At 37.1% G+C, this 25,533-nt stretch overlaps 1 protein-coding gene across 4 annotated transcripts; it reads right to left on the reverse strand.

The window, feature by feature from the left end:
• Nucleotides 1–602: 602 nt before the first annotated feature.
• Ppig (peptidylprolyl isomerase G) lies at nucleotides 603–25,283 on the reverse strand. Of its 4 annotated transcripts, none has more exons than XM_051184525.1 (14): nucleotides 25,133–25,283; nucleotides 21,627–21,697; nucleotides 21,161–21,238; nucleotides 21,012–21,086; nucleotides 20,520–20,627; nucleotides 18,718–18,762; nucleotides 17,557–17,644; nucleotides 15,911–15,940; nucleotides 15,680–15,819; nucleotides 9,336–9,543; nucleotides 7,489–7,656; nucleotides 5,389–5,476; nucleotides 2,131–2,267; nucleotides 603–1,962 (listed from the first exon to the last, which is right to left on the reverse strand). In XM_051184525.1, exons 3-14 carry the CDS (start codon nucleotides 21,219–21,221, stop codon nucleotides 864–866), a joined length of 2,247 nt encoding a protein of 748 aa, XP_051040482.1. In that variant the 5' UTR covers nucleotides 21,222–21,238; nucleotides 21,627–21,697; nucleotides 25,133–25,283; the 3' UTR covers nucleotides 603–863. The 4 variants fall into 4 exon arrangements, with proteins under 4 accessions (XP_051040482.1, XP_051040480.1, XP_051040484.1 ...); XM_051184523.1 differs by lacking the exon at nucleotides 25,133–25,283 and adding an exon at nucleotides 24,727–24,865; XM_051184527.1 differs by lacking the exon at nucleotides 21,627–21,697 and having other exon boundaries at nucleotides 25,133–25,281.
• Nucleotides 25,284–25,533: the final 250 nt, after the last annotated feature.

Raw genomic sequence — 25,533 nt, forward strand, 5'->3', positions numbered from 1 at the left:
GTATTTTTTTAAATTGTAGAAAAGGGTAATGTTCTTAAAAAGCAACAATTTCAGTTCTTCACATCAAAGCAACAAAGAAGGGAAAATTATAGTCAGATTTTCCAAGGTATAATTTCTATCAAATGCTGTATAACAGCAACTCAAGTTCAACCAGCACATAAACTGAAAACAGCATTCATCTTGTTTTTATAGCTCAGAGAGAGATATGGACAGTATTAAGAAACAAGCTATTGATGGAATTGTAAAGTATAAGGTATGAAGCACAAGAAAAGTAACTAAACAAACTGTAAATATCAAGTGATGATATAAGATCATATAAAGATCCTGCTTCTGTATAATTAAAAGAAATTGCTGTAAGCCTATGAATTATAAATGCAAAACAAAACAAAACAAAAAAAACTATACAAAACCTCTACTGGTTTCTCAAGGGATTTTTATCAAAAGAAACAGAAACTTGTCTAACAATGTACTGCAACCAACAGTTAAGCTTATTTCCAAGTGGCTGAATAAGCAAAGTAGGCTGCTATTGACTGATCATTGCAACACAAAAATGGATACATAAGATAGTTTTAACATAGCACACAATATTACACCAAAGTGGGTTTTTTTTTCATTTCAAGTTTATTAAAACTTTAGCAGTACAAATTATCCAGGTAGCAGATTATCAAAAGATCAACTCAATGAAGTCCACATTAAAAAAAAAAAAAAAAAAAAGAAAAAAAAAAAAAAAAAAAAAAGGAATGGGGGAGGGGAAGACAAACATAAAACAACCCCAAAACAATGAGAACAACAAAAGAGATTCAACACTAAGTCTCGAAAACTTAAAATCTGAGACAGGAAAGAAAGAAGTGTACACAACTCACTCATCCACTTTTGTCTTCATCTGTCCCAGGGCTTGACTCATGATCACATTTTTTATTTTTGTCATGTACATGGTCATTTTCTTGACCCTTTGATTTTTGGTTTTCTTTTTCCACTGGGGATCTCGTCTTCTCATCCTCCTGACTTTTCAACTCATTGTCCTGACTGCTCTGTTTTGGTTTCAATACTACTGGACTTTGATCTCTATCAGCCTTTTTTTCCCTGTTATTACTTGAGCTATTATGATCACGATTTTTAGAGTACATTCGTTTTTCACTCTCAGAATTTTCTTTTCTGTGTGAACTCTTACTTTCTTGGCTTCTATATTTTTCTTTGTTTCGACTTTGACTTTCTTCTCTTTCTGAGCTCCGGGAATCTCTCCTCCTTCTCCTCCTGTCTTTACTTCTTGATCGTCCTGGAGTTCTTCGATCCCGGCTCCGTGACCTTCCTCTTCTCCTATACTCCTGTTCTCTGTACCTGTGGTACTCCTTGCTTCTGCTGCGATCTCTGTCATGGCTTCTAGAACGCACTCTTCTGCTCCTGTCCCTGCTTCTGCTTCGCTCCCTTGTTCTACTGTTGTAACTGTGTTTACTTTTAGTTAAATCTCGTTCTCTACTCCTAGACTGTGCACGTCTATCCTTTTCTTTACTTTTGCTATGATCATGCTCATTACTTTTTGTTTCTACCTGTTTAGAATTCTCTTTGCTTCTACTTCTTTCCTGATCTTTCCCTTTAGAATCCAACTGTTTTTCTTTTTCTTTAATAGTCTCATGATCCCTGTCTTTACTTCTTGACCGCATCCTCTTGTCTTCGTGTCTGTTATGCTTTGATTCTCTTTCCTTACTTTTGGATCTCTCTTTGCTCTTACTCCTACTTTTGGATTTTCCCCTTTTCTTCACTTTGTTTTTATTATATTTATCATCCTTTTCTGAATTTCTTCTGATCTCTCTCTCTTTGCTTTCAGATTTATGGTCTTTAACTTTCTTTTCTTTTTCTATTTTTCTGTTTGGACTCTCAGACATGTGTCTGTGATCAGTTATTTTTTTCTCTTTTACTCTAACTGGGCTCCTTTGATTTTCTTTTATTTCATTTAACTCACTCCTAAAAAGTAAAGGAAGAAAAGATATTTGGAAATATTATTAGGAAAAGGACAGCAGAATTATAAACTACAATGTTACTGTGTAAGGTATATGGAAATAAAATGATTCCTAATAACTGTGTAAAACAGTAAAAAGAAATCACTAATTTAAAATAACAGGTAAATCTTACTTATCCCCCTTGATCCATCTTTCACCACTTGACACCCTCATTCTTTGAGCTCTCTGCATTTCTTGTCTCCAGTGTGGAGGGGTCTCACTTCGTCTAAAACGATCCCTTGATCTGGATCTGGAAGGAGTTCGATAACGCTTAAGAAAATAAAAGAGGGGGAAAAACACATATAAAAATTTAAAAGTGACACAATAGCTAAGATATATATATTTTTAAAAAAGAACAATTCATTTATTATGTAAACAGTATTACACCTGCATGTTTGTTTGCATATTAGAAGAAGGCACAAGTCTTATTAGGATGGTTATGAGTCACCATGTGGTTGTTGGGAATTGAACTCAAGACCTCTGGAAGAGCAATCAATGTTTTTAATCTCTTAGCCATCCCTTCAGTCCACATACTTAATTCTAGGTGGAAATAAAATGAATGAGGTTTCTTTTTTTTTTTAAATGTTAAAATTAGGAATGAGGGCTAGGTGTGCATTCCTTTAATCAATCCCAGTACTGGGAGGCAGAAGCAGGTGGATTTCTATGAGTTCAAGGCCAGCCTGGTCTACAGAGTGAGTTCCAGGACAAGCCAGGACTGTTTCATAGAGAAAATCCTGTCTCGGGGGAAAAAAACAAAAACAAACAAACAAAAAAAACTGCATAAAACCAAATTAGAAATAAAGTTAAGAATAATGTGTGCTTAACATACATCAGATTTTAGAATCTAATCCTCAGCATAATTAAATGTCTCAGCTTTCAGGTAGAAAACAGGCAGAGAACCCTGAAATAGTCTTACCATAAATTCCAAGTAAGAAACATTAACCACAGCCAACTGTGGCTTTTCACATCTTGCTAGGAACAGTCCTACTCAATTGTTGTTAGAATACTTGGTATATTCACTACTACAAATTCCTAAGTTCTTATTTGAATGTTACATATATATCACCCTCCAAGGCAAAAATTTTAAACACACAGAAGTCCCTTCATTCAAACAACATTTACTCAGTTCTTCAGATAGCTAACCACATTAATGAAGTGAGCCTAGATAGAGCAGATTTTGATCTTTGGAAACTTATCATTACAGAGTTAGAGGAACAAATTAATGGATACATAATCACATACATCAAATTACAAGAGAAATGATTATAGAAGGAGAACCGGTGCTCAAACAATTGAAGAGATCTGACATAGTTATAGGAATGTGATCATGTAAAATAATAAAAGCTGAAAATAAGAATGTTTATGCTAAGTTACCTAAGCAAAGATGAAACAATACATGGAAGATGATAAGAAACCTCCATATTGAAAATTCTGGGATAGAAACAAACAGCATTATTTTAGAAATGATCACAAGACAGGCCATTTCAAAGAAGTAAAGACAGATTCTGGGAGGGCCCAGTCTGTGGTAACTACTTTTTATTTATTCCAAAGTCAATAGTACAGGAGTCATATAATCATACTTGCTCAATACTCAAAGAGCTAGAGATCAAACCTAAGATCTTCTGCATATTAGCAAACACTCTCACTGGAGCTACATCACAGTCCAGATAAGCACTTTCTGACTACCCTGACCACTGTTAAATACACAGTATGCCTTTTCTACTTCTGACTCTTCATGATCATGGGGTAGAATCACTTTTTGATGTAACTGCTTTCATAGCTACTTATACTTATAATGAGTGCCTCTTAGTTTTAATTTCTAAAACAACTAATACTGATAAATATAACTCACATGAACAAAAGCACTTTAGGTACTACAATCATTTAAAAGGTCTAACTTTAAATCAGTACTGACGGATAAAACAGAAACAAAAACTACCAAATACAACTTTGAAAGCTATTTATATTTGAGATAGCATTATGGGTAAAGCTTTATATAAGCAAATGCATGTCAGAGTAGCGAGAGAAAGAAATGACAGGAATTGACATAAAGTAGTAAAAAATATGAAAGGAAAGAGAATGAAAATGATTTTTGGCTTTAGGGTGAAACAGACAAACAAGTGGTGGCACTAGTCACTGTGAGCAACAGCCTATAGAGACATGAGATCTGACGAGTACTTGCTTATGCTGAGCTTTCTTGATGGTAAGTTTGGGATGCTCAATGGCCAAATAAACCTTTGGTGCCAAGGACAGACTGAACGATGAATTATCAGTCATCCAGGAGACTAAAGGGTATGTCTAAGGAGTATGCATTTTAAAATGAACTAGAGTCTTGGCACTAATCTTTAAAGGTCATGTACAGGATGCAAAATAGTATTCAAATATAGATTGGCTTGAGAGATAGGAAAAGACAAAATTAAAGCAATATGGAGAGAATACTAGAAGGTGAGATTAAGTAATGACTAAAAAGATTCAATGGATTGTAAATTGAAGCCAACCACACAGGAGTACTGTTTTCAACAGAGTATAGAAAGCAGGGGGAAAAAACTGGGTAAGAAGCAAAGAATAGACAAGCTTCTAAAGAAAAGTTCTGAAAGAAGTTATTTAAATTCTGATGAGAAAATTTGGTACAAAAAGAAAAGAGACAGACAGAAAGAAAGAAGCCAGATGTGTTGGTGGCGCACGCCTTTAATCCCAGCACTTGGGAGGCAGAGGCAAGTGGATCTCTGTGAGTTCTGTGAGTGGATCAGTGAGTAGTATCAAGGCCAGCCTGATCTACAAGAGCTAGTTCCAGGAGAGCCTCCAAAACTACAGAGAAACCCTGTCTTGAAAAACGAAGAAAAGAAAAAGAAAGAAAGAGCAGAAAAATTGCAACAATTAATTTTTAATTAGTTTTTGGTAAGAACAAAGATATGATGGGTAAGAATTACCAAAGTCAAAAGACTTCAAATACCCTTTAACTCTGATTTTTATTTATTTATGTGTTTTTGAGACAGGGTACCCTGCTGTAGCCCAAGTTAGCTGGGAACTGACTATGTAGACCAGGCTGGCCTCAAACTCTCAGCCTGCCTCAGTAACCTAAGGTATGAGCCACCACACCCATCTCAATTCCATTTTACAGCATCTAAATTTATAATCTATTTTCCATTCAGAAGTATCAAAACATAAAAATTACTATAAGAAAGGGATATATAGTTCAAAACATGCATGTCTCCTATAGTAAAAAGGCACTTAAATATATATTTAAAACATTAAATTCTTTTTTTCCTTGAAGTACTGGGGATTTTAAACCAGAGATGTAAACAAGTTCTGGAGCACCCTAGCATTGAACATTCTAAACTCTTTTTAAAAAAAAGATAAATATGAACATTTCTGACAAAGAATCACCTACCCTTGGTCCTCTTCCTTTAATTTTCCTGCCAGACCTAGTAACTAAGAACCGTCGCTGGTATGAAGCAGGCTGGGAATTAGGTGGATTACTAGAAGCAAGCAAAGGCAAAGTTTAAACACATTACTTTTATAAAGAAGAATCTTGAAAATATAGCTTTACTGAACTAAATGAATATATTTAATTTATAACTGAAAATGCTATCAACTCCCAGTAAGCATTACTGCATATAGTTATACCACCCTGAATGTGAATGATTTTGGAAAGAAATACTTATTAGTAAGGTAAAACTAATCTGATGGTGCTAAGGAAACCAATATATACTAGCCCAGAGGGGCTCCAAATGACAGAAAGAAATTAAGACTATCTTATTTCAAAATGCTTCATAATCATCTATGAGCAGTTGGGCATTAGTAAGATATCTTTGAAGAAATTAAGCAATGTAAATTAGGCAGACAAGCTGGTCTGAAATGGCCAAATACCATTCATATGATATACATTGAGCGTGAAACTGGTTTTAAATTATATTTAAAATTAGCTCATAAATAATATCCATGTAAGTGATATTTGAAAGGTTGAACTTCAGTAGTTCAAATAGTTTTTCTTTAATCTTAAAAACATTCTCTTCCAAACTAGTAAAAAAAATAAGACTCAATAAATCAAAATTTCAAAACTTCTATTTTTGTAACTATGAAAAGCATGGCATATTTTTGTTGTACCATGCTTAGAATTTTGTAATTTTAAAATTGTATTCATGATTAAGAAATACTTAATTTTTAATTTTCACATATAATTTATTAAAAAACTAAAAAACCCAATAGAATAATAATTGGTAATAATAAGATAGATTTATGTAGAAAAATATTCAAAATACTTGAACATCTCAACTTTCATTACAGTATAAAGTCAGGTTAGAAAAACAACACTTTCATCTTAATACAAATTTATAAAAAAAAATGGTATGTGTGTTTGTAAATGCATGTATGTGTAAATAAAGGTGCACCTATTGTGTGGGTAGGTCTGAAGTTAACCTTGGGTGTCATTCCTTAGGAGCCATTCCACTTGTTTTTTGAAAGAGGGTCTCTAATTGGCCTGGAGTTTACTGAGTAGGCCAAACTGACTGGTAAGCAAAACCCAAAGGCTCATCCATCTTTACCTCCCCAGAACTGAGGTCAAAAGTATGCCACAGAAATCCCAGCTACTTTCAGAGATTTCAGCAATGAAACTAAAGTTCTCATGCTTGCACAAGTTGTAGGAGTCCATTTTCTCCTTAAACAATAAGGGTCCAGGGGAATGATATATTATATACATCTGCAATCACTCTCTCTGTTTTTCCTTTCCTTATCAATAGCTTCAGGAAGATCTTTACTTATTAGGAATTTATTTTCTGGTATAGGAGGGATCTTGTGTTCATGAACATACCCAAGCACACATATATACACATAATCAAAAAACAGCAAAATAAACCATTTTAGAAATGTGTATGTATGAGCAACATATCAAAATACCACCTTGTTTTAGTAGTTTAATATTATCTCATTATTAACACCATTTGCAATGCCACCTAACACATATTACTTTCTTTTTTTTTTTAATATTTATTTATTATGTATACAGTGTTCTGTCTACATGCTTTCCCTGCAGGCCAGAAGAGGGCATTAGATCTCATTACAGATGGCTGTGAGCCACCATAACACATATTACTTTCATTGAAGATCTTACTTGCTCAAAATCTTCTTGTAACTTGTAATCTTCTTGTAACTTTCAGTAACTTATGTATATATTTAGCAAAAAATGAGCTCTGCCAGCATCTTTTTTTTTTTTTTAACTTCATTAAAAGAGGATTTCATTGGGATAAAGCCATCATTTCAATACTGTCAAAAAAATTTTTTTTTGGTATGGTAATATAAAACAATAGCTGGGCGTTGGTGGCTCACACCTTTAATCCCAGCACTCGTGAGGCAGAGGCAGGCGGATCTCTGTGAGTTTGAAGCTAGTCTGGTCTACAGAGCTAGTTCCAGGACAGGCTCCAAATCTACAGAGAAATCCTGTCTCTGTAGTGTTTGTTGTGGTGTTTGCTATAAAATATATAAATTTACATACCATTCTCTTTCTCTTTCTCTCTCTCTGTTTCTCCTTTCCTTGTCATCAGCTTTAGGAGGACTCTTTCTCATTAGGAATCTATTTTCTGGTATAGGAGGGATCTCTTCCGGACGGACAGTAGACTGGGGCTGTGCATCAAGATTTTCTGCTTCACTTTCACTAGATGGACTTAATGAGTAAAATCAAAGTTACATTTGGCTATTATGAACCCAACTAAAATTTCCAGTTGTTAGCATTCTTTGTTTTTAAATCACATTTTCAGTTGGTGTGTGTACAAGTATGCATGTCATGGTATACATGTGGAGGTCAGAGAACAACCTGCAGGAAGTCAGTTTTCCCCTTTGACTCTGAGCCCAGGATAAATTCACATCAATAGGTCTGGTGGCAAGTGCCTTTACATGCTGAGCCATCTCATCAGCACAGTATTTCTTTAATATAAAAATATATATACTAACCTGTCCCTTTTAAAGATATGATCATGTGGCCAAAAAAAAAAAAGAAGAAACTTCTTTCATTCCCGACAAACCCACCAACCAATTCAACCAAACAAAAACCCATTTGTCATCAAACTCAAAACTACTTTTCTAAAAGACAGATCTAAACCATGAGACCCTGAAGGCAAGATATCCTAACAAATTGAATACAGGGTAGGGGGTTGGAGAGAAGGCTCAGTGGTGAAAAGCACTGGCTGCTCTTCCAGATGGCACAGGTGCAATAGGCAGCACCCACATGGTAGCTCACAACCATCTGAAACTCTAGTTCCAGGTGACCTGATGCCCTCTCCTGACCTGTGTGGGCATGTAAACACCTATGCACATACAAACAACAAAATTTTGTGCAAAATAATATAGGCTAAAAAATTAGTTGCTTTTAAGGTAATAGGTATAATTAAGTTTTAATAGAAACAAATTTCAAACAAAGCAGAAAATAATGACTGACTCATCTGCTCTCAATTCACATACTGCTCATCAGAGCAAAAGAGATTAAAAAAAAAAGGACCTATGTGTGTACTGATACAAAGTAAGGAACCTAATTGCTGGTTTACTATAATTCAAAACTATCTCACAATCTCTCCAAAATAAAAAATACAAACCCAGAATGATGATATGCACCCAAAACCATTGCTACTTGGGAGGATGTTGTGTAATAGTTTCCTCTCAGACTAAAACATTCCAATCTGCAGGAAGCTCACGCAGGAAAGTAATCAACTCAAAATAGCTTCAGAAGTCTCTGAAACTGACAAGATTGACTAGGCCCTCCCTGCATAAGTACACAAAGCCTTGATGCAAAGAATACTCTCAGAAAAGATAAGGTACAAAAGATTCTCAGACCACACCAGTTGCCAGAACAAGTAGAAAATATCCTAGCTACCTGGAAGAGGTTGAGATCAACTGAGGCATCTGGAAAGGACACCATCCAACCTGTTGAGCTGTCTGCAGGCTATGCAGTGTTCCCAGCTTTATAACCTGTCACCTATGCTGGGCTGGGCTTTGGTAATGTGGCTGTCTTTGAGGAATTTCTGTTCCTGTAAGTAACCTTTGTCATGGGTTTCCTATCTGGGGAGAGTAGACGTGTGTGTTGAATCTTCCCAGGAAAAAATTTGACACACAACAGTGAAGTGGGGGAGAAGAACTATGAATTTGAGGCCAGCCTGGGGAACTGGAAATGCCTCAATAAATCCAAAAATAAAAGCCTTGTAACATAAGCCAAAAACTTCATTTTACTGGGAGAACATAACACGGAGAGTTTTTGTTGCATGATCTCATGATACTGTTATAAAACCTATTTTAACACTTTTACATAACTGATTCAAAAATCTTAATAGACAACACTAGCTTTGTAAAGACCTCTTCTTGCTTTTCTTTCGCTTCTTCTTTTCCTTCTTATGTTTTCGGGAGTTCTTCCTATGTTTCTTTTTTCTTTTTCTGGATTTTTCTTCAGAAGCGCTTTCAGAATCAGAAGAATCAGAGGAAGACTGAGAATCACTTGAACTATCTGAATCACTGGATGATGACGACGATGATGACTTATGCCTTTTCTTTTCTTCTTTCTTAACTTTAGAAACAAAAAGATTCCACTCAGTAATTCTCAGGCAAACTGACTAAGTAAAAACATTTTCTATAGATTCTTATTAAGGCCAGTATTAGGTATTTTGTTCATCCAATCATCTCAATTCAGTCATGACTCAAGGTTAGAATCTAGGCTTCCAGATTCACGAGACAAAAATTCTATTAAGCCAAAATACTTCTGAAAGTAAGCAAGCTCCAAAAACCAAACCAAGTTAACTTTAACAAACAGTTGAACAGAAAAATTAAGCACAGAGTAACATCTAAGATCCTCCAGCTTCTAATATTAGTTTTCCCACTTCTCCAGTGTAAACACCACTGTATCAACACATGAAGGGACATTTCAGTGGCTTAAACGTCTAAGACTGAACAGTCCTCAAATGATTAGAAAGACAACTTTAATTGAAGCACAATCTCTTAACTGGAAATAATTTATCAATAACAACCATGTTTAAATCTCCACAAAAAAGTCTCTAAGTTGAAATTTTACTTTTGAGTTAGGGAATCATTTTTCCCCCTTTTGAGACAGGGTCTCACTATATAGCTCTGGCTGTTCTGGAACTCACTAGACCAGGCTGGCCTCAAATTCAGAGATCTGCTCACCTCTACCTCTCTGTACTGGGATTAAAGGTGTGTATGCCATTACATCTCACTAGGTAATCATTTTTCTGAAAATTATTTTATTTGTTATTATTATCATGTGCTATGATGTGTGTCATAAGACAGAGAACAATTTTGTAGAGTTCCACTTTCAGGTAGATTCAGGGAATGAACTTAGTCATCAGGCTTATATGGCAAGCACCTTTATCCACTGAGCCATCTTGTCAGCACAGAAAAAATATTTTCTGGTTTTTCAAGACAGGATTTCACTGTGTATGGAAATAATGTTTTTATTATTTTATTAAAGTTTCTTAAAACTTGGATGCTTTAAAAGAACATTAATATAAGTAAAGCATTCAGTTAACATAAGTTTTTACACATACTGCATATGAATTTTTCAACAGGTAGAACTTAACCAGTTTAAAGCTGTGCTAACTCAAACTAGGATGCCTTGTGGAATATTTAACTATGTAAAGACGTGTTACATTTGTTTCTGACAATTTGTTTAACAATGAAAGGGTTTGTTATATTCTTTTCTGCTGCATTTATGAAAAGATGTGTTGCTGTTTCACTTTGCCTGCCTAAGGCACCTGAAAAAGCTGAATGGCCAATAGCTAGGCAGGAGAGGGATAGACGGGGCTGGTTGGGCAAAGAGAATATATATATGTGGAAAAATCTAGGCTTGGAAGGAATGAGAGTAAAGAGGAAGAGAGGGAATGGGAGGGGAGGAGGGAGAAAAGGAGGAGGGGGGAAGAGGGAGAGAGGCCAGCCAGATAGCTGACAGTCAGCAGAGTAAGATATATAGAATAAAAGGTAAAAAACCCTAAGGCAAAAGGTAGATAAAGAGAAACTGGTTAATTTAAAAGAGCTAGCCAAAACCAGCCTAAGTTAGGACAAGGATTCAAAGCTAATAAGAAGTCTCTGTGTCATGGTTTGGGATTTGGCTGGTGGCCCAAAAGAAAAAGCCAAATACAAGGATAGATTTGAAAATACCTACTAGGGCAAAAAATGGGTCAACACACACATACATAAAGGGGAATTTTAATAGATTAGTAAACAGTAAATACATCTAAATCCATGAGTTTACGGTGGTATTGATACATTAAAATATAAATAAATCATTCTGGCCAGGTGGTGGTGGTGCATGCCTGTAAATCAAGCACTTGGGAGGCAGAGGTACATGAATCTCTGAGTTCAAGGCCAGCTTGGTCTACAGCTTGGTGTACAGAGTACAGTGAAGGCTATACAGAGAAATACCCCCACCCCATGCCAAATCATTATGCCTTTCCTGTATTTCTTTTCTTTTTAAAAAGGATGTGTGTATGTATGTGTAAAGTGTAAGAATGTGTGAAGATATATGTATGTATGTATGTGTAAAGTATACGTCTGCACACTAGAAGAGGGCACATCTCATTATAGATGGTTGTGAGCTACCATGTGGTTGCTTGGGAATTAAACTCCAGACCTCTGGAAGAACAGCCAGTGCTCTTATCCTCTGAGCCATCTCTCCGGTGGCCCCCACCCCAAATGATTTCTATCAATAAATAAAGTGACTCTGCTCTTTATCAGAAGAATTCCAGCAGTAAGTGACATAGGAACTACGTTATAGAGTATCTTTTGGCAACTCCTAATGAGGCACTAAATGAACAATTGCAGAGCAGAGAGAAATCAGACCCACTCATATGACACCTAGTCTCATAAGAAAAAAATGGGGGGTGGGACAACAAAGCTGAATCTAATCAGTTTTCTAGCTCCATCTACTAATGTAAGGTACAATTATGAGAAATGCTACATGACAAATAACCTAGCTGTATGGCAAGCTCCTGGCCTCAAATGACCCTACACCTCAACTTTCCAAGTAGCTGGGACTAGAGTTATGCCAGGCACAAACTAACAAAAAACGGCCTTTAAGACCATTCAATGTTCAAAACCTATTTGAATCCATATTCAAACAACAACAAAATTGCTAATACTGATAAAACAGAGATCTGAGCATTGCTTAGTTTTTGACAAACAGGAGTATGTGTGTAAGATTATGGTACTAACTATCTTGTTAAAGAGTCATTTCTTTTTCCTTTTTTAGTTTTTCAAGACAGGGTTTCTCTGTCCTGAAACTAGCTCTTGTAGACCAGGCTGGTTGGTCTCGAACTCAGAGATCCTCTTGCTTCTGCCTCCCAGTGCTAGGTTTAAAGGAATGTGCCACCACCTCCCAGAGTCATTTCTTAGGACAAAAAAAAAAAAAAAAAAAAAAAAAAAAAAAGAGTAAAATATCTGTTGATAAAATATATATCTGGAATTTGTTTCAAATATGAAAATAGCTGAGTGCGATGACTCTAGCCTGGCAATAAAGCCAAACTGCCTTAAAAGTAAAGGTGGGTGAGGGGAAGACATAGTAGGAGGTAGGTAAAACAAGGCTGTCCAGGAGTAAACTGTTGAAGCTGGGTGATGAATATGCCTACAATAATACCATGAAGATATAATAGTATGGAGAATCCAACAAGGTTAAAACAAAAAACAAACAAAAAACACATTTGTATCTTTAAACTCTTTTGGCTTCCTTGTTACAGGACCTTGTACTTCTTTCTTTTTTTTCTTTCTTTTTTTTTTTTTTTGTTTTCTAAGACAGAGTTTCTATGTGTGGCTCTGGCTGTCCTCCAACAAGGGCCTTGTACTTCTTAACTCAGTATTTATTGGAGCATACTAAATCCAAAATAAAAAAGCATCTTTCTGAAGTTACTATGTGCTTGACCAAGAATATGTATAACTCTTGGTCACTCTGCAGTGATGAAGAAATGGCACTGTACTACCACACAGGAACAAGGTATAAAAGCTGAAGAGAACCCCACAGCAACGGTTTCAATAAACTACGGCAGTACAAGCTAACATAGCCACATTCCTCTAGATCACAAACTTCTCAAAGCAGTCAACTTGTGTGGAAAGCTTACACTGTCTCACCAATCCAATTATCAATGTAAACCTAAGATCATTACAGCTGATAAACCAGAGCAGGTATACAGAAACAAAGACTAAAAAAAAAATCTATTTATTTGTACTTGTAATAATTAAAAATTAGAGGAAAAAGGTGGGAGATACTGAACTTTTAAAGACATTTATGAAAGAAAATTATTTCACAATGACTGTAAGTCAAAGAAATACAGGGACTATATATTACCTAACCAAAATGAAAATAATGATATATCCAACAAAGTAATTTGACTTTATCAACATTTTACCCCATGATTAAGAAACTTTCATTCACCAGCTCCCACTTTTATTTTGCACTAGAATTCTTTCTTATAAAAAGCATACCAGGGCTGAGTTTATCAGGGTGTGAGTGTGTGTGGTGTATATACACTCATCACAGTGTGTGTGTACTAAGTCATGGAGTCACTTCTCTTCCCACATGTACGTGCTTTCTAGTGCTGAGCTCAGGTTGACAGGCTTGTGTACCTGCAATGCCATTTTGTTTGCCCAGAAGCTGCCTTATTTTAAAAGTTTATTCTTCCTACCAAGTATATGAACTGTATCTTAAATGACCATTAACTTATGCATTACTTTTGAAGAAAACCAGAAAGAGACTAAGGTGTTTTTCATAGTAGTAGAATTTGTTCAATTTTCAGACGTTAAATATAAAAAGAAAACAAACTGTTTTAGGAAAAACACCTTGTAATTAAAAAGCTCTGAGATTTTAAAAGTCTACTCTTTTTCAAGTTCATCAATGTTATTTTGAATAAAATGCAACTGATATGCCCTTTTCTTTCTTTCTTTCTTTCTTTCTTTCTTTCTTTCTTTCTTTCTTTCTTTTTTTTTTTTTAAACAGGGTTTCTCTGTGTATCTCTGGAGCCTATCTTGGAACTCATTCTGTAGACCAGGCTGGACTCGAACTCACAGAGATCCTCCTACCTCTTCCTCCCAAGTGCTGGGATTTAAAGGCGTGTACCACCCCCCAAACTGATATGGCCTTTTCATACCAATCTTTTTTGGGGACAGAGGCTGAAGGAGATTGAGAAACATCAGTTAAAGAACAGAAGTTGGTAAAAAGGCAAAAACCAAAGATGTTACATCAATATTGTTCTACTAGTCAGGAGCTAAGCTTCAAAACCTGTGTTAACTAAAAGTATGATTAATGTATGTTATGCATACAACTAAGATGTAATCCTTAATTAAAGTCCACCAACATATTTAAGTGAACAAGATACAGATATGTACTAAACACAATTCCAAGGAATGGAGATGAGGTATTATAGAATATGTTGAAAAGTTCTAGAATAAATTTAAGACATGAGCTCTATCCTCACAGAATTTACACACTATTTCAGACAAGGTCAACAGCAAACAGGTTTGATAGGGTTATAGATAGCTTCTTCTTATAAAGCATGTACAGATTTCTAAGTTAAATTAGTTAATAAAAGTAACCAGGTGATGGTGGCGCACCCCTTTAATCTTAGCACTTAAAGCCAGCTTGGTCTACAGAGTGAGTTCCAGGACAGCTTCCAAAGCTACACAGAGAAACCCGACTCAAACAAACAAAAAAGTAAAAGTAAAGCATAAAGACTTGGGAGAGGTACAATCAGTTTTCCTGTAATACAACATGTTCTTATAAAGTACTACATTAAAAAAAAAAAAAACAAAACAACAAAATGGCTTTGGTGTGGTGGCACTTATATGTAATTCTAGAACTTGGAAAACAAAGGCGGAATATGGATAGGAAGACAACAATTTGAGGCCACCCAGATACCAGAGTAAATCCTTGTCTTAAAAAAAAAACAAAAACAAAATATGGCCTGTGGGAAAATATCAGGAGCACTTAAAACCTTCATGGGTGACATACTAAAAAAGAGAAAACAAAAGTGGTGAGTCAGTTTTACTTAGACTAAATTACTGAAGAATACCAGGAGTTTGCTCATGAAATTATCAGAAGTAGTATAGCTTATAATACACTTTTTGGATATGCCTAGAAAGGTATTAGCCAAGTAAGGTTCACTTAGTGTACAGACAACATTATATGTAAGCAAATATTCCTAATGCATCAAGTGCACTAGAACAAATGCATGTTTTATAGAATTTGAAACAGTGGTTCAGCACGGCGTGTTGATGCATACCTTTAATCCCAGCACCTGTTAGTATAATCTTGTGACTTATAGGCCAGCCAGCTACACAGAGATATCTAACCCTACACCATCCCAAAAAGAGGCTGAAGAAAGTAGTAGAGAATAATTATCTGCAGAATACATATAAAATGCTAAATATTGTGTAAAACTCTTTCCAAGTGTAATTTATTTAACTCTATATTGTGGTTAGGGTATACTGTACATGGCTTCTGAAGAACCATAGCTGAAATTGTACTCTGACATGGACACATATATGAGGAGCATACATACACAAATTAGAAAAAGTAATAGCACAAAATACATCTAAACTCACAAAACCTTCATGCTTTATATACATTTTACTAAAAAATTTTATGCCAAAGATTTGGAGTCTTTCTGCTTATTGAATTCCCTAAAATATGTACCTGTTCTTACCTTTAGATTTTGGAATCAGCTCTCCACAACTCAGTATCCGCACCTCAGCAAATGGTTTGCTAGCAGCATCTGTTTTCTGGTTTTCAATCTCTCTCACAACTTCTTGACCAGAGATCACTTGCCCAAAAACAACATGATGCCTAGGATGTCAAGTAAAGATGCCTAAATAAAAGCTTTTTACTTTAATAGCAACAAAGTAAAATATGTTGTAAATATTAAAATAAACTGTACCCATCTAAATGAGGAGTTGGTTTCGTTGTTCTTTCAGAAGTCATCAGATAAAAACAAAGAGACATAGTTAGCATCTCTAAAAAGAAAAAGAGTGCATTGAAAACAAGAAATCTTGTGTTACCTTTACATAGCAGAACCTTATTATGAATGCAAAGAAATTGCTATACAATTTTTAAAAAAGCTTGTTCTGAATATAAAAGCAATAACTACTTACTGTTGACTTGCATGTAGCTGACATTTGTGTTATTTCTATTCACTTATATTTCTTACATGCAACTGGGTTTCTATTAAATATTCCTGGTTGTATGATGTTCTACTGTACTAACATTACCAAAATTTACCAAATCATTCTACTACCTTACTGGTTTAATTACAGTACTTTCCACGCTAACTTTTTTTTTCCCTCGAGACAGGGTTTCTCTGTGTAGCCCTGGTTGCCCTGGAACTAGCTCTGTAGACCAGGATGGCCTTGTAATCTGTCTGCCTCTGCCTTCCAAGTACTAGGACTAAAGTCGTGAGCAACCAATGCCCGGCTCAGTATTAGAGGGATTGAGGTGGGAACAGTCATAGTCTGATTGATGGCCCTGAAATGTATTTGTTGAACCTGAATACACACAGTCCACTTAGTTTTTTATGTATTTAAAAATTAACTGCCAATATTTAACTGTGTGTACTTTTGTGTGAAAATCCAAGCCCCAGGCCTCTCTGGAATATCTGCAAATTATGGTATCTAGCATATGGAATAAGTGACCAGTGCTCAGTGTTCCTGTTTTACTCGACACAGGCATTAGGAGCTTAGATTCCCATGTTCAAACAGGTGTACTTAGGTTACTTGTCTTTACCAGGCTTTTGAGCTTGTTATCTGTGATACAATCTGTGTTGAATATAAGTTTTGTTAAAATGGGTTAACTCCAAATAGAGCATACTGATACATATATACTGGGGGAAGCTAAGCTGGAGGATAACTCGAACCCAGAAGTTCAAGGAGCCTGGGCATGGGACTCTTTCAAATCAAACTCACCTGAACCTAAAGTGAGTACTTTTTGTTCAATGAAATTTTTGCAAGTACCATCCCTACCTCCTTTTTATTCCCAAAGTCAAACTTAAAACAATGTAGTTAAAAGCTTGGTACATGGTTATGTACCAAAGACATGGTGGTATATAAAATCTCTCACAGCTACATAAAGTCCTTGGTATACAAACATGAATTTGATCCCTAGCACCAACATAAAAAATTGGGTACAGCTGGATAGTGGTGGCGCATGCCTTTTATTCCAGCACTTGGGAGGAAGAGGCAGGTGGATCTCGCCTGGTCTACAACATGAATTCTAGGACAGCAGGGTTACATAGAGAAACCCTATCTCAGAAAACAAAACCAAACAAATGAAACCTGGGTACAGTGGTGGATAGTGCTCAAGGAAGATGGAAATCCAAGTTTGTCCTCTGACTGTGGAAATGCCTTTAAGACATCTCTCCTACTTTCTCAGCAAGCTCTATCATCTAAGATCTTTAGTAACTCATTCTACTATTCCCCCTCAGTAATTCTTTGTTTCACCTCTCTTATAATCATACAAACTCTTATAGTCTTTGTCATATAAGGGCAATGGGGAAGGTTAGAAGGGATATTTTAGATCTTAAATACTTACATGAAGAACTGTGAGCCATTTGTATCCTTCCCTCTGTTGGCCATTGATAAAAGAAATTCTTTGTTGTGTTTAACAGCAAAACTTTCATCTAAAGAGAAGAGAAATTTTCAGTTATGATAGAAGCATAAGCTCCAAAATACTTATTTTAGAAGCTGGAGAGATGGCTCAGTGGTTAAGAGGTTTGCTGTGCAAACCAGAGGACCCAACTTCAGATCCCAGGACCCAACCCATAAAAAACCAGGTTGACCATTGCACACCTGTAACCTCAGTGCTGTGGGAGGTAGTAATAGGAGAACTGCTGGGGCTTACTGGCTAATAGTTTAGCTTGAGGTTCAGTGATAGACCATGTCTCAAAGGAATAAGGCAGAATGACTGATGTCTTCCTGTAGACTTTACACATGTGCAAATGCTCATATTTGCCTACTCATGTGCACATACACCACACTCACAAAAATTTATTTTTCACTCCTGTTCACAACAGAAATGTTCCTGTTTATTTGAGACAGGGTCTTGTTATTTAAGCCAACTTGGCCTCCAAATCCTTCCTCAGCCTCCCCAGTGCTGGTATTACAGATCAGTGCTACCATGTCTGGCTGGAAGTATTCTTTACTGTCAAACACAACACAAACAAGTAGGTTATGAAGGAAGAAAGAACTAATTATGAACCTTTCCCCCCCATCTTTAGATTTAATACCAATCTTTCCTTCCTGGAATAAAGGACTGAACTCAGTGCCCCATGCATGCTAATCAAGCACACTATCACTAAGTCTAAAGTACTTAAAAATTTCCATGCTTGTTTGCCTACCATGCACAAAACTTGGGATTTGATCCCAGCACTGTACTAAAAATAAAAAGCAATACACTAAGAGTCCAGATATAATTCCTTTATATTTTATCCAGTTCATTGGTGAGTATGGAGAGATAAACACAGTCCAGACTCATTAACTTAACATTCACCACAGCATTATTTACTTCCATAGAAAAAAACTTTTTTCCAATCTTTGACTAGAGTATGAGAAAAAAAGTGAAATTTGAAATAATATTCTCCTGAATACCAAAAGTGAAATAATCTGCTTATAGTTGTATGAAAACTCAAGTTCCAGACCTACTGTTATTTATGAGTGAAAAATACTAAAAACAATTTAGATGTTAAAATTTTACCTTCAAAGAATCCTCCATAAATAGATTCTCCTCCTCTTCCATTTCCTAAAAATGAAAAATATCCTTCTTAGATCTCAGGATAGTAAACTCAGTCAAATACTTCTCATCAAGTAGATACTGAAGTGATTCTGAATCAATAACACTCACAGGAGCACAGCAAATTATAAGACATCAATATAATGTTAATGACAAGATCCGAAATTACCTTTTTCCTATGATAACCATTGTAAGAATATGACAAGTTGCCAGGTAGTGGTAACATACACCTTTAATCCCAGCACTCAGGAGCAGAGACAGATGTATCTCTGAGTTCAAAGCCAGACTGGTCTATAGAGTAAGTTCCAGGACAGCCAGTCCTAGACAAACCCCGTCTCAAGGAAAAAAGAAAAAAAGTGGGGGGTGGGTTGGAGGAATGGCTCAGTGGTTAAGACCTGGGTTCAAGCCCCAGCACCACATGGCAGTTTATAGCTGCCTGGAACCCCAGTTCCAGGGCATCTGACACCCTCACACAAACATGCAGGCAAAACAACAATGCACATAAAAATAAAAAATTAAAAAAAAAAAAAAAAAAAAAAAAAAAAAAGAGTAGTATATTCTTTAAAAAAAATTTTTTTTTTCTTTTTGTTTTTTTGACAAGCCTATGAGAAAAGAGCAGTGGAGCACTGAGATAGCTCAGCGGGTAAAGGCGCCTGCTATTCAACCTGACAACTAGAATTCAGTCTGTGGGACCCACATGGTGGAAGGAGAAACGCTATTCTGAAAACTATTTTCTATCCTCCACATACTACAGCACACCAACACCCACAATAAACAAATGTTTAAAAAAAAAAAAAACCAAAAATCTATGAGGAAAAAAATCTGTTAGATGAGTTCACAAATCTCTTAATAAGAATTAATGATACAGCCAGGCGTTGGTGGTGCACGCCTTTAATCCCAGCACTCAGGAGGCAGAGGCAGAGGGATTATTTGTGAGCTCGAGGCCAGCCTGGTCCATAGAACTAGTTCCAGGACAGCCTCCAAAGCAATACAGAGAAACCTTATCTTGAAAAACCAAAACAAAAAACAAACAAACAAAACCCTCAAATCCATATGATGACAGATTTAGAGACTATAATGTTTTATGTCCAGAAGCAAACTCGTAAAATTAATTCATGCAAAGATGCAATTGGTCCTGAGGTACAGGTGAGAGGCATCTAACTGGCATGGACAAGGCCCTGGGCTGACTGATTCACTAGCACTGGAAATAAAAGGTGAAATTCTCTTCTCTGTTTTCTATATTTCTGTAAGTATTCCTATGTACTTCAGCAAAGACTTTAATGGAGTAAGAAGAAAACCAGATTAAAACTTCCTTTATGAAGCTGAAAAAAATGGCTTGGCAGTTCAATTCCTGAGTTTGGTTCTTGGCTCCCATGTCAGGCAACTCAAAACAGTCTAATACCTTCTGCTCCAGGGGATCTGACACCTTTGGCCTCTTCAGGCACTTGCACTCAGGTGAACATGACACACGTACAAACATAGTTAAAAACTAAAACAGAAGACATTTAAAAAAATCCTTTATGGGCTACAAGATGGCTTAGTAGGAAAAGGGCATTCACCCTTCTAAGCATAACAACCTGAGTTCAATCCTTAGAATACACAAAGTGGAGAGGGACAGACTCTTCTGTAAGTTGTCTTCTGACTTATATATACTTCCTTGATCAACACGCCCAAAAAAAAAAAAAAAAAAAAAAAAAGCCATCCAGAACCTTTAAGTTAACAAAAATCTAAGTATGTCTTTTCTTTTGTGGGACTCAAAATCTCACCTTCACTGAAGTCACCACCCTGAACCATGAAATCCTTGACAACTCTGTGAAAGAGACAGCTCTTGTAATGTAATGGCTTCTGAGTTGATTTCCCTGTCCCCTTTTCACCTGGGGAAAGAAATATCCATAGGTCAATGAGAAGAAAAGACTAAAGTACTACAAAAGCCCTTATTTTTCTGGAAAACACAGAAATCAATCTCAGATAAAAATCTTATTACAGGCAATGTTTATTTAATTGATTAATGAACTTGGACTTTTGAACCCCAGTCTTAAGACTGTAACTCAAGCTGGTGTTACACTCATAACCCTCATCTCAGCTTACCAAGAGCTGGGTTTACAGGACAAATCACACCTTGCATGTGGCCCAGACTGGTCTTGAACTCATGCTCTTGACTCAGCCTGTGTTTTGGCATTGTATGTATTCCTCCCACATGCAGGGCTCACAGCTAATATTTCTAGGAATGATTAGGGCAACAGAAAATGCAAACAAACCTGTACAAAGACAACGAAAGTTCTCACACGTTTTGGGACATACATCGGAAAATAATTCAAAGACAACTCTTCCAGCTGAAAAAGAAGGTAAGAGGTTTAATTTTAAATACTAGTATAAAAATGTTAAGTAGAAATATTAATATTCTTACCAGGTTGATTATTAATGGCAATGTCAAAAAAACATCGAGGACGCTGGACCTTTATTCCCATGGTTCCAACACTTCAGTCTGTAATTGTATATAATATAGTTTTAGGCAAACAGACCAAAAACAGCAAAGATTTTTCCCATTAATAGCTAAAAGGCAATTCTACTGATATAAGGTACAAGCGTTATTTGAATTTATTTTCCATCGGGTAACTCATTATGACTTTTAGAGGTTAGACTGTACTTTAGGGAAAATAAAAAAAGACTTTAAAAGATTAAGGCATAGTGATTACTGGGCAGGAGTCATGCTAATCTTCTCAATTATTCTAATTTTAGTAAATGTACTCCCGAAGAGAGCATAGTCATTATCTTATAGTAAATTTCTATTTTACCAACCAAAACCAGATTGCCACCCCATATAGAAAACTGTACAAAGTATGTATGACTAGTAAACAAATCATGAACATTACCTTTAAGTTGGCAGAAACAAACAATAAAAAACAAAAATCCACCAAGGACAATTGAGCCAATCCTTTTGCTCCTAGGGGGGAAAAAATGAGAGCTCTGATTACAATGTGAGATATTAAAGAAAAATACTCAAATTTCCAAACAAAACCAAAATAAATCATCTATGAAGAAAAGGAAGAGGTTTTTGTTTCTGAGGCAAATCCTAGCATCCAACTGTCAACTCCAGTTCCTGGGGATCTAATGCCCTTTATGACCTCTACAGATACTGCACACATGGTGAACACACATGGAAGCAAAACACCCACACATATAAAATAGTAATGTTTAAAATAAAAATTACTAAGATGTTATTACTAATCATCATTAGTCATAATAGTTGCTGGTCATAAATAGGATGTTTCCTCTGTACTTATGAGTCTCAAATATAACTCAATAATGCCTAAAGTCTGAAACAGTAAGACAAACATCTGATCAATTTCTCATTTTTTCTAGAAAAAGAAGATTACTAAGATTACATTACTAAGACATAAAAAATTTCAAGAAAAATCAAGCCCATAAAAATTCCAAGAAAATGGTCATTTACTCCTGTGTTCCCAGCACATCAAAGGATCTTCTGTCTAAAACTACTTGTAGCAAGACCCATTTCAGGAGGGAAAAGGTAGCTACTTTTTCCCTCAGAATATAATTGTCTCAGAATATAATCAAATCTTTTGTGATTAATTACCTACGAATATATTTGCCACAAATTTGCCTAGCCTGAATAAATTATATCCAGTTTGAATTTTTTCTGAAAAATAATTACTACAACCTGGAAGTGTCCCCCTTTTATTTTTGTTTTTCCAGACAGTTTTCTATGTGGCTTTGGAATCTGTCCTGGAACTAGCTCTTATAGACCAGGCTGGTGTCAAACTCACAAAGATCTGTCTGCCTCTGCCTCCTAAGTGCTGACATTAAAGGTGTGTGCCACCACTGCCCAGCGGCAGTATCCCATTTTTGTACAGCATATACTTCTCTCATTAGATCAAATATATGTTCTAGTTTGACCTTGTTTCCAGTATTTTTATGAATTATAACCATTCATCATCTACTTCATCTACAATTATAATGGAGCTTATTTTTTTTTTTTTCCACATTCACCTCCCCTGTTAGGTCTAGAAGACACTATCTTGAAGTTTAGATATTAATTATCCTCCAAAAGGTGTGTATTAAAGGTTTGGTTGCCAGCCTTTAGGATTACTGGGAGATGGTGGATCTTTTAGGAGATGGGGACTAATGGAATGAAGTTGGGTCACTGGAGATGAGTCCTTGAAGGTAGTATTGGGACAGCCCCTTGATCCTATGTTTTCTGGATACCAAGAGGAAGACATTTCACTCTACTTCGTGCTCCCCACGATGTAATGCCTTGTTACAGGCTCAAAAGCAATAGGCCAACCATGGGCTAGAGAACTCTACAACTGGGTAAAAATATATCCTTTCTTTAAAAAAAAAAAAAAATTACCTGCAAGAGAAGCACTGTAACATTTATACTAGCTCCTTTAGCTCACTCTTCAAAAGTATTCACATGGATCAAATAAGAAACGAAAACTGACTCAAAACATTTGCACACATTTATGAATGTATGCACTGCTGATGAATTAAGTAAAACAAACCAACATTTTTTCAGGAAAGACACCTATATTCTTCCAAACAGTACCCTTTTCTGTAATGTTTTTTTGATATGCACAAGTCATTGCCTGCAGAAACACAACGTTTAACAGGGATTCTGAAAACTGAGGGGTTAGATTGTGGCCCAGTGAATGAGCACTTGCTTCAGCTGTGAGGTCTAGGATCCGTGTATATACACACACATAAGTGGAGAACAAGGGCTGAGAATATGGCTCAGTTGTAGAGTACTTGCCCTAATAATGCCACCAATCCAAAATAAAGCACAAGATTTTCCCTACCAGGAAAACACAAAGTTCCAATTATAGTCATTTTCTCTGAATATTTAAGTACAAAATACTGCCTGTAAATCTCAAGGTTCAAATTCTGGCTTTTGTGGAAGACACACATTCACCCAACCCACCTTGGGAGCAAGCACAACAATCCAAAAATTCAACAAAGCTTTAAAGAAACTGTTAAGCAATTAAACAGAGAGGGATGTAAACTCTTACAGGAATAATTACACCCCACATATTAAAAGAAAAGAGTGGAGTCCCTCAGTCCCTAAGAAAATGTTTTTATCTGAGATAAAGAGTCTCATCAAGTTGTTCAGACTGGCCTTGAATGATGGCCTTTCATCTTGAGTGTGGAATTATGGGCGTTGTGACATTAGATCAGAAGTTACACTTTCAGGTTTGTTAAAGAAAAAAAAAATTAAAGAAGCAGCAGCCATTCTATTTGTACAATTTCTGAATTTTATGGCAGTTTATTCGAACCTTCCAGGAACTGTTACAAAAGAGCAATTACTAGTCATTTTCTTTATACAATGGGGGTGACACAGACACAAACATGTATCCTATCTTTTCTGGTTTTACCTTCTGAAACTCAATATGGAACCTTGAAAAATTTCCAAAACATTCTATTATTTCTTAAATGTACTGGCGTCCAAAAACAAACAAAAGACCACCATAGTGTATGGAATGCATTTGCGCTAAGAAAGCAAGCAAGTTGAGTGCACACGATGATGCTTTTATAAGGATTTTCAAAATGAACAGAAATGATTGCCGGCTAACGCTGACTTTGTTTGACAACGGGGTAAATAAGGGCCAAAGCAGTACGTTCCCCCTAAAGGCGAACCGGGTTCTGAAACCATCTTCTAAATAGAATCCTCGTCGCCAAAGGCCCGGCCGCTTCCAGCTGCCCAGGAACGTGGGAAAACTTCTAGAGAGCTAAGGTTAAGATCCTGCACTTGGGTTTTAGGAAAATCCTTAACATCAAGGGCCTGTGTCACTTAGGCATGCACGACAGCAGCTGTCCTACTGGAGGAAAAGGTCGGAGGAGGAGAGCTCGTTGTCGATTTTATTCCTGGTGCTTCTGACTCTGTACCCGTCCCTCGCTAACCCCAACCTGACAGGCACTCGAGCTGCGCCTACCCCTTCCCGGACCAAACATCCCACCTACCGCGCAGCAGCGCTCGGTCTCACGGTTTGGAAGCATCCAAGACGAACCTAGCTCCCGGGAGCCGAGGCCGCCGTCGCTGCCGCCATATTACAGCCTGTGCGGCAAAATGCGTCAGGGAGGAGGTGTGCGCCGGGCGGGGAGGGCGGGGACTGGAGAGAGGAAGAGCGGCTTCCTGCGCCCCGGGGCTCGACTGCAAGCCGGCGCGGACGCCACAGTGCAGCAGGCCGCGTCGCGGCCCTCGGGGCCACCCTCCGCGCCCGAGCAGCCCAGAGACCTCGACGGAAAGACGGTTGCCTCGGCCCACTCGCCCGCCGCGGCTCCGCCCCTCGCCCTGGGCCCTTCCCGCTCTCGTACTCGGGGCCGCAGCAAATGACGCCACGCCGACAGACGCCTTCACGCCGCTCACCTGCACCGCCACGGACTTCTCTTCCTCGGGCCCAGTCCTGAAAAGCGCTTCAAATCTACCGCCGTCGGGAAAAGGCGCTAAAGCCCACTAACCGCCTCCCTCCCCCTCAGCCCGGTCCAGGCGTGGAGGGGAAGCGTCGCGCCGGAAGTACGTCATGGGTGGTTTGAAGGCGTCTCCCGGCGTCCCCTGACTTACGTCACCATCTTCTCCTTGAGATTGTAGGATCTCTCTACCTTTTAAATGCCTCCCTGACAGGTAGCATCATGTTTTCTGCGAGTTGATTGGGTAACTGTGTACCTGTCAGAATGTCACAGCGCTCTCGAAATGAAGCGCCTCACTTTATAAACTTCGACATGCTCTGTCAGGGTGTTTAGAAAGACGTTCTGCCTCCAAGGAGCTTC

The sequence above is a fragment of the Phodopus roborovskii genome, unplaced genomic scaffold (genome assembly GCF_943737965.1).
Source record: "Phodopus roborovskii unplaced genomic scaffold, PHOROB, whole genome shotgun sequence".
Lineage (NCBI taxonomy): Eukaryota > Metazoa > Chordata > Mammalia > Rodentia > Cricetidae > Phodopus > Phodopus roborovskii.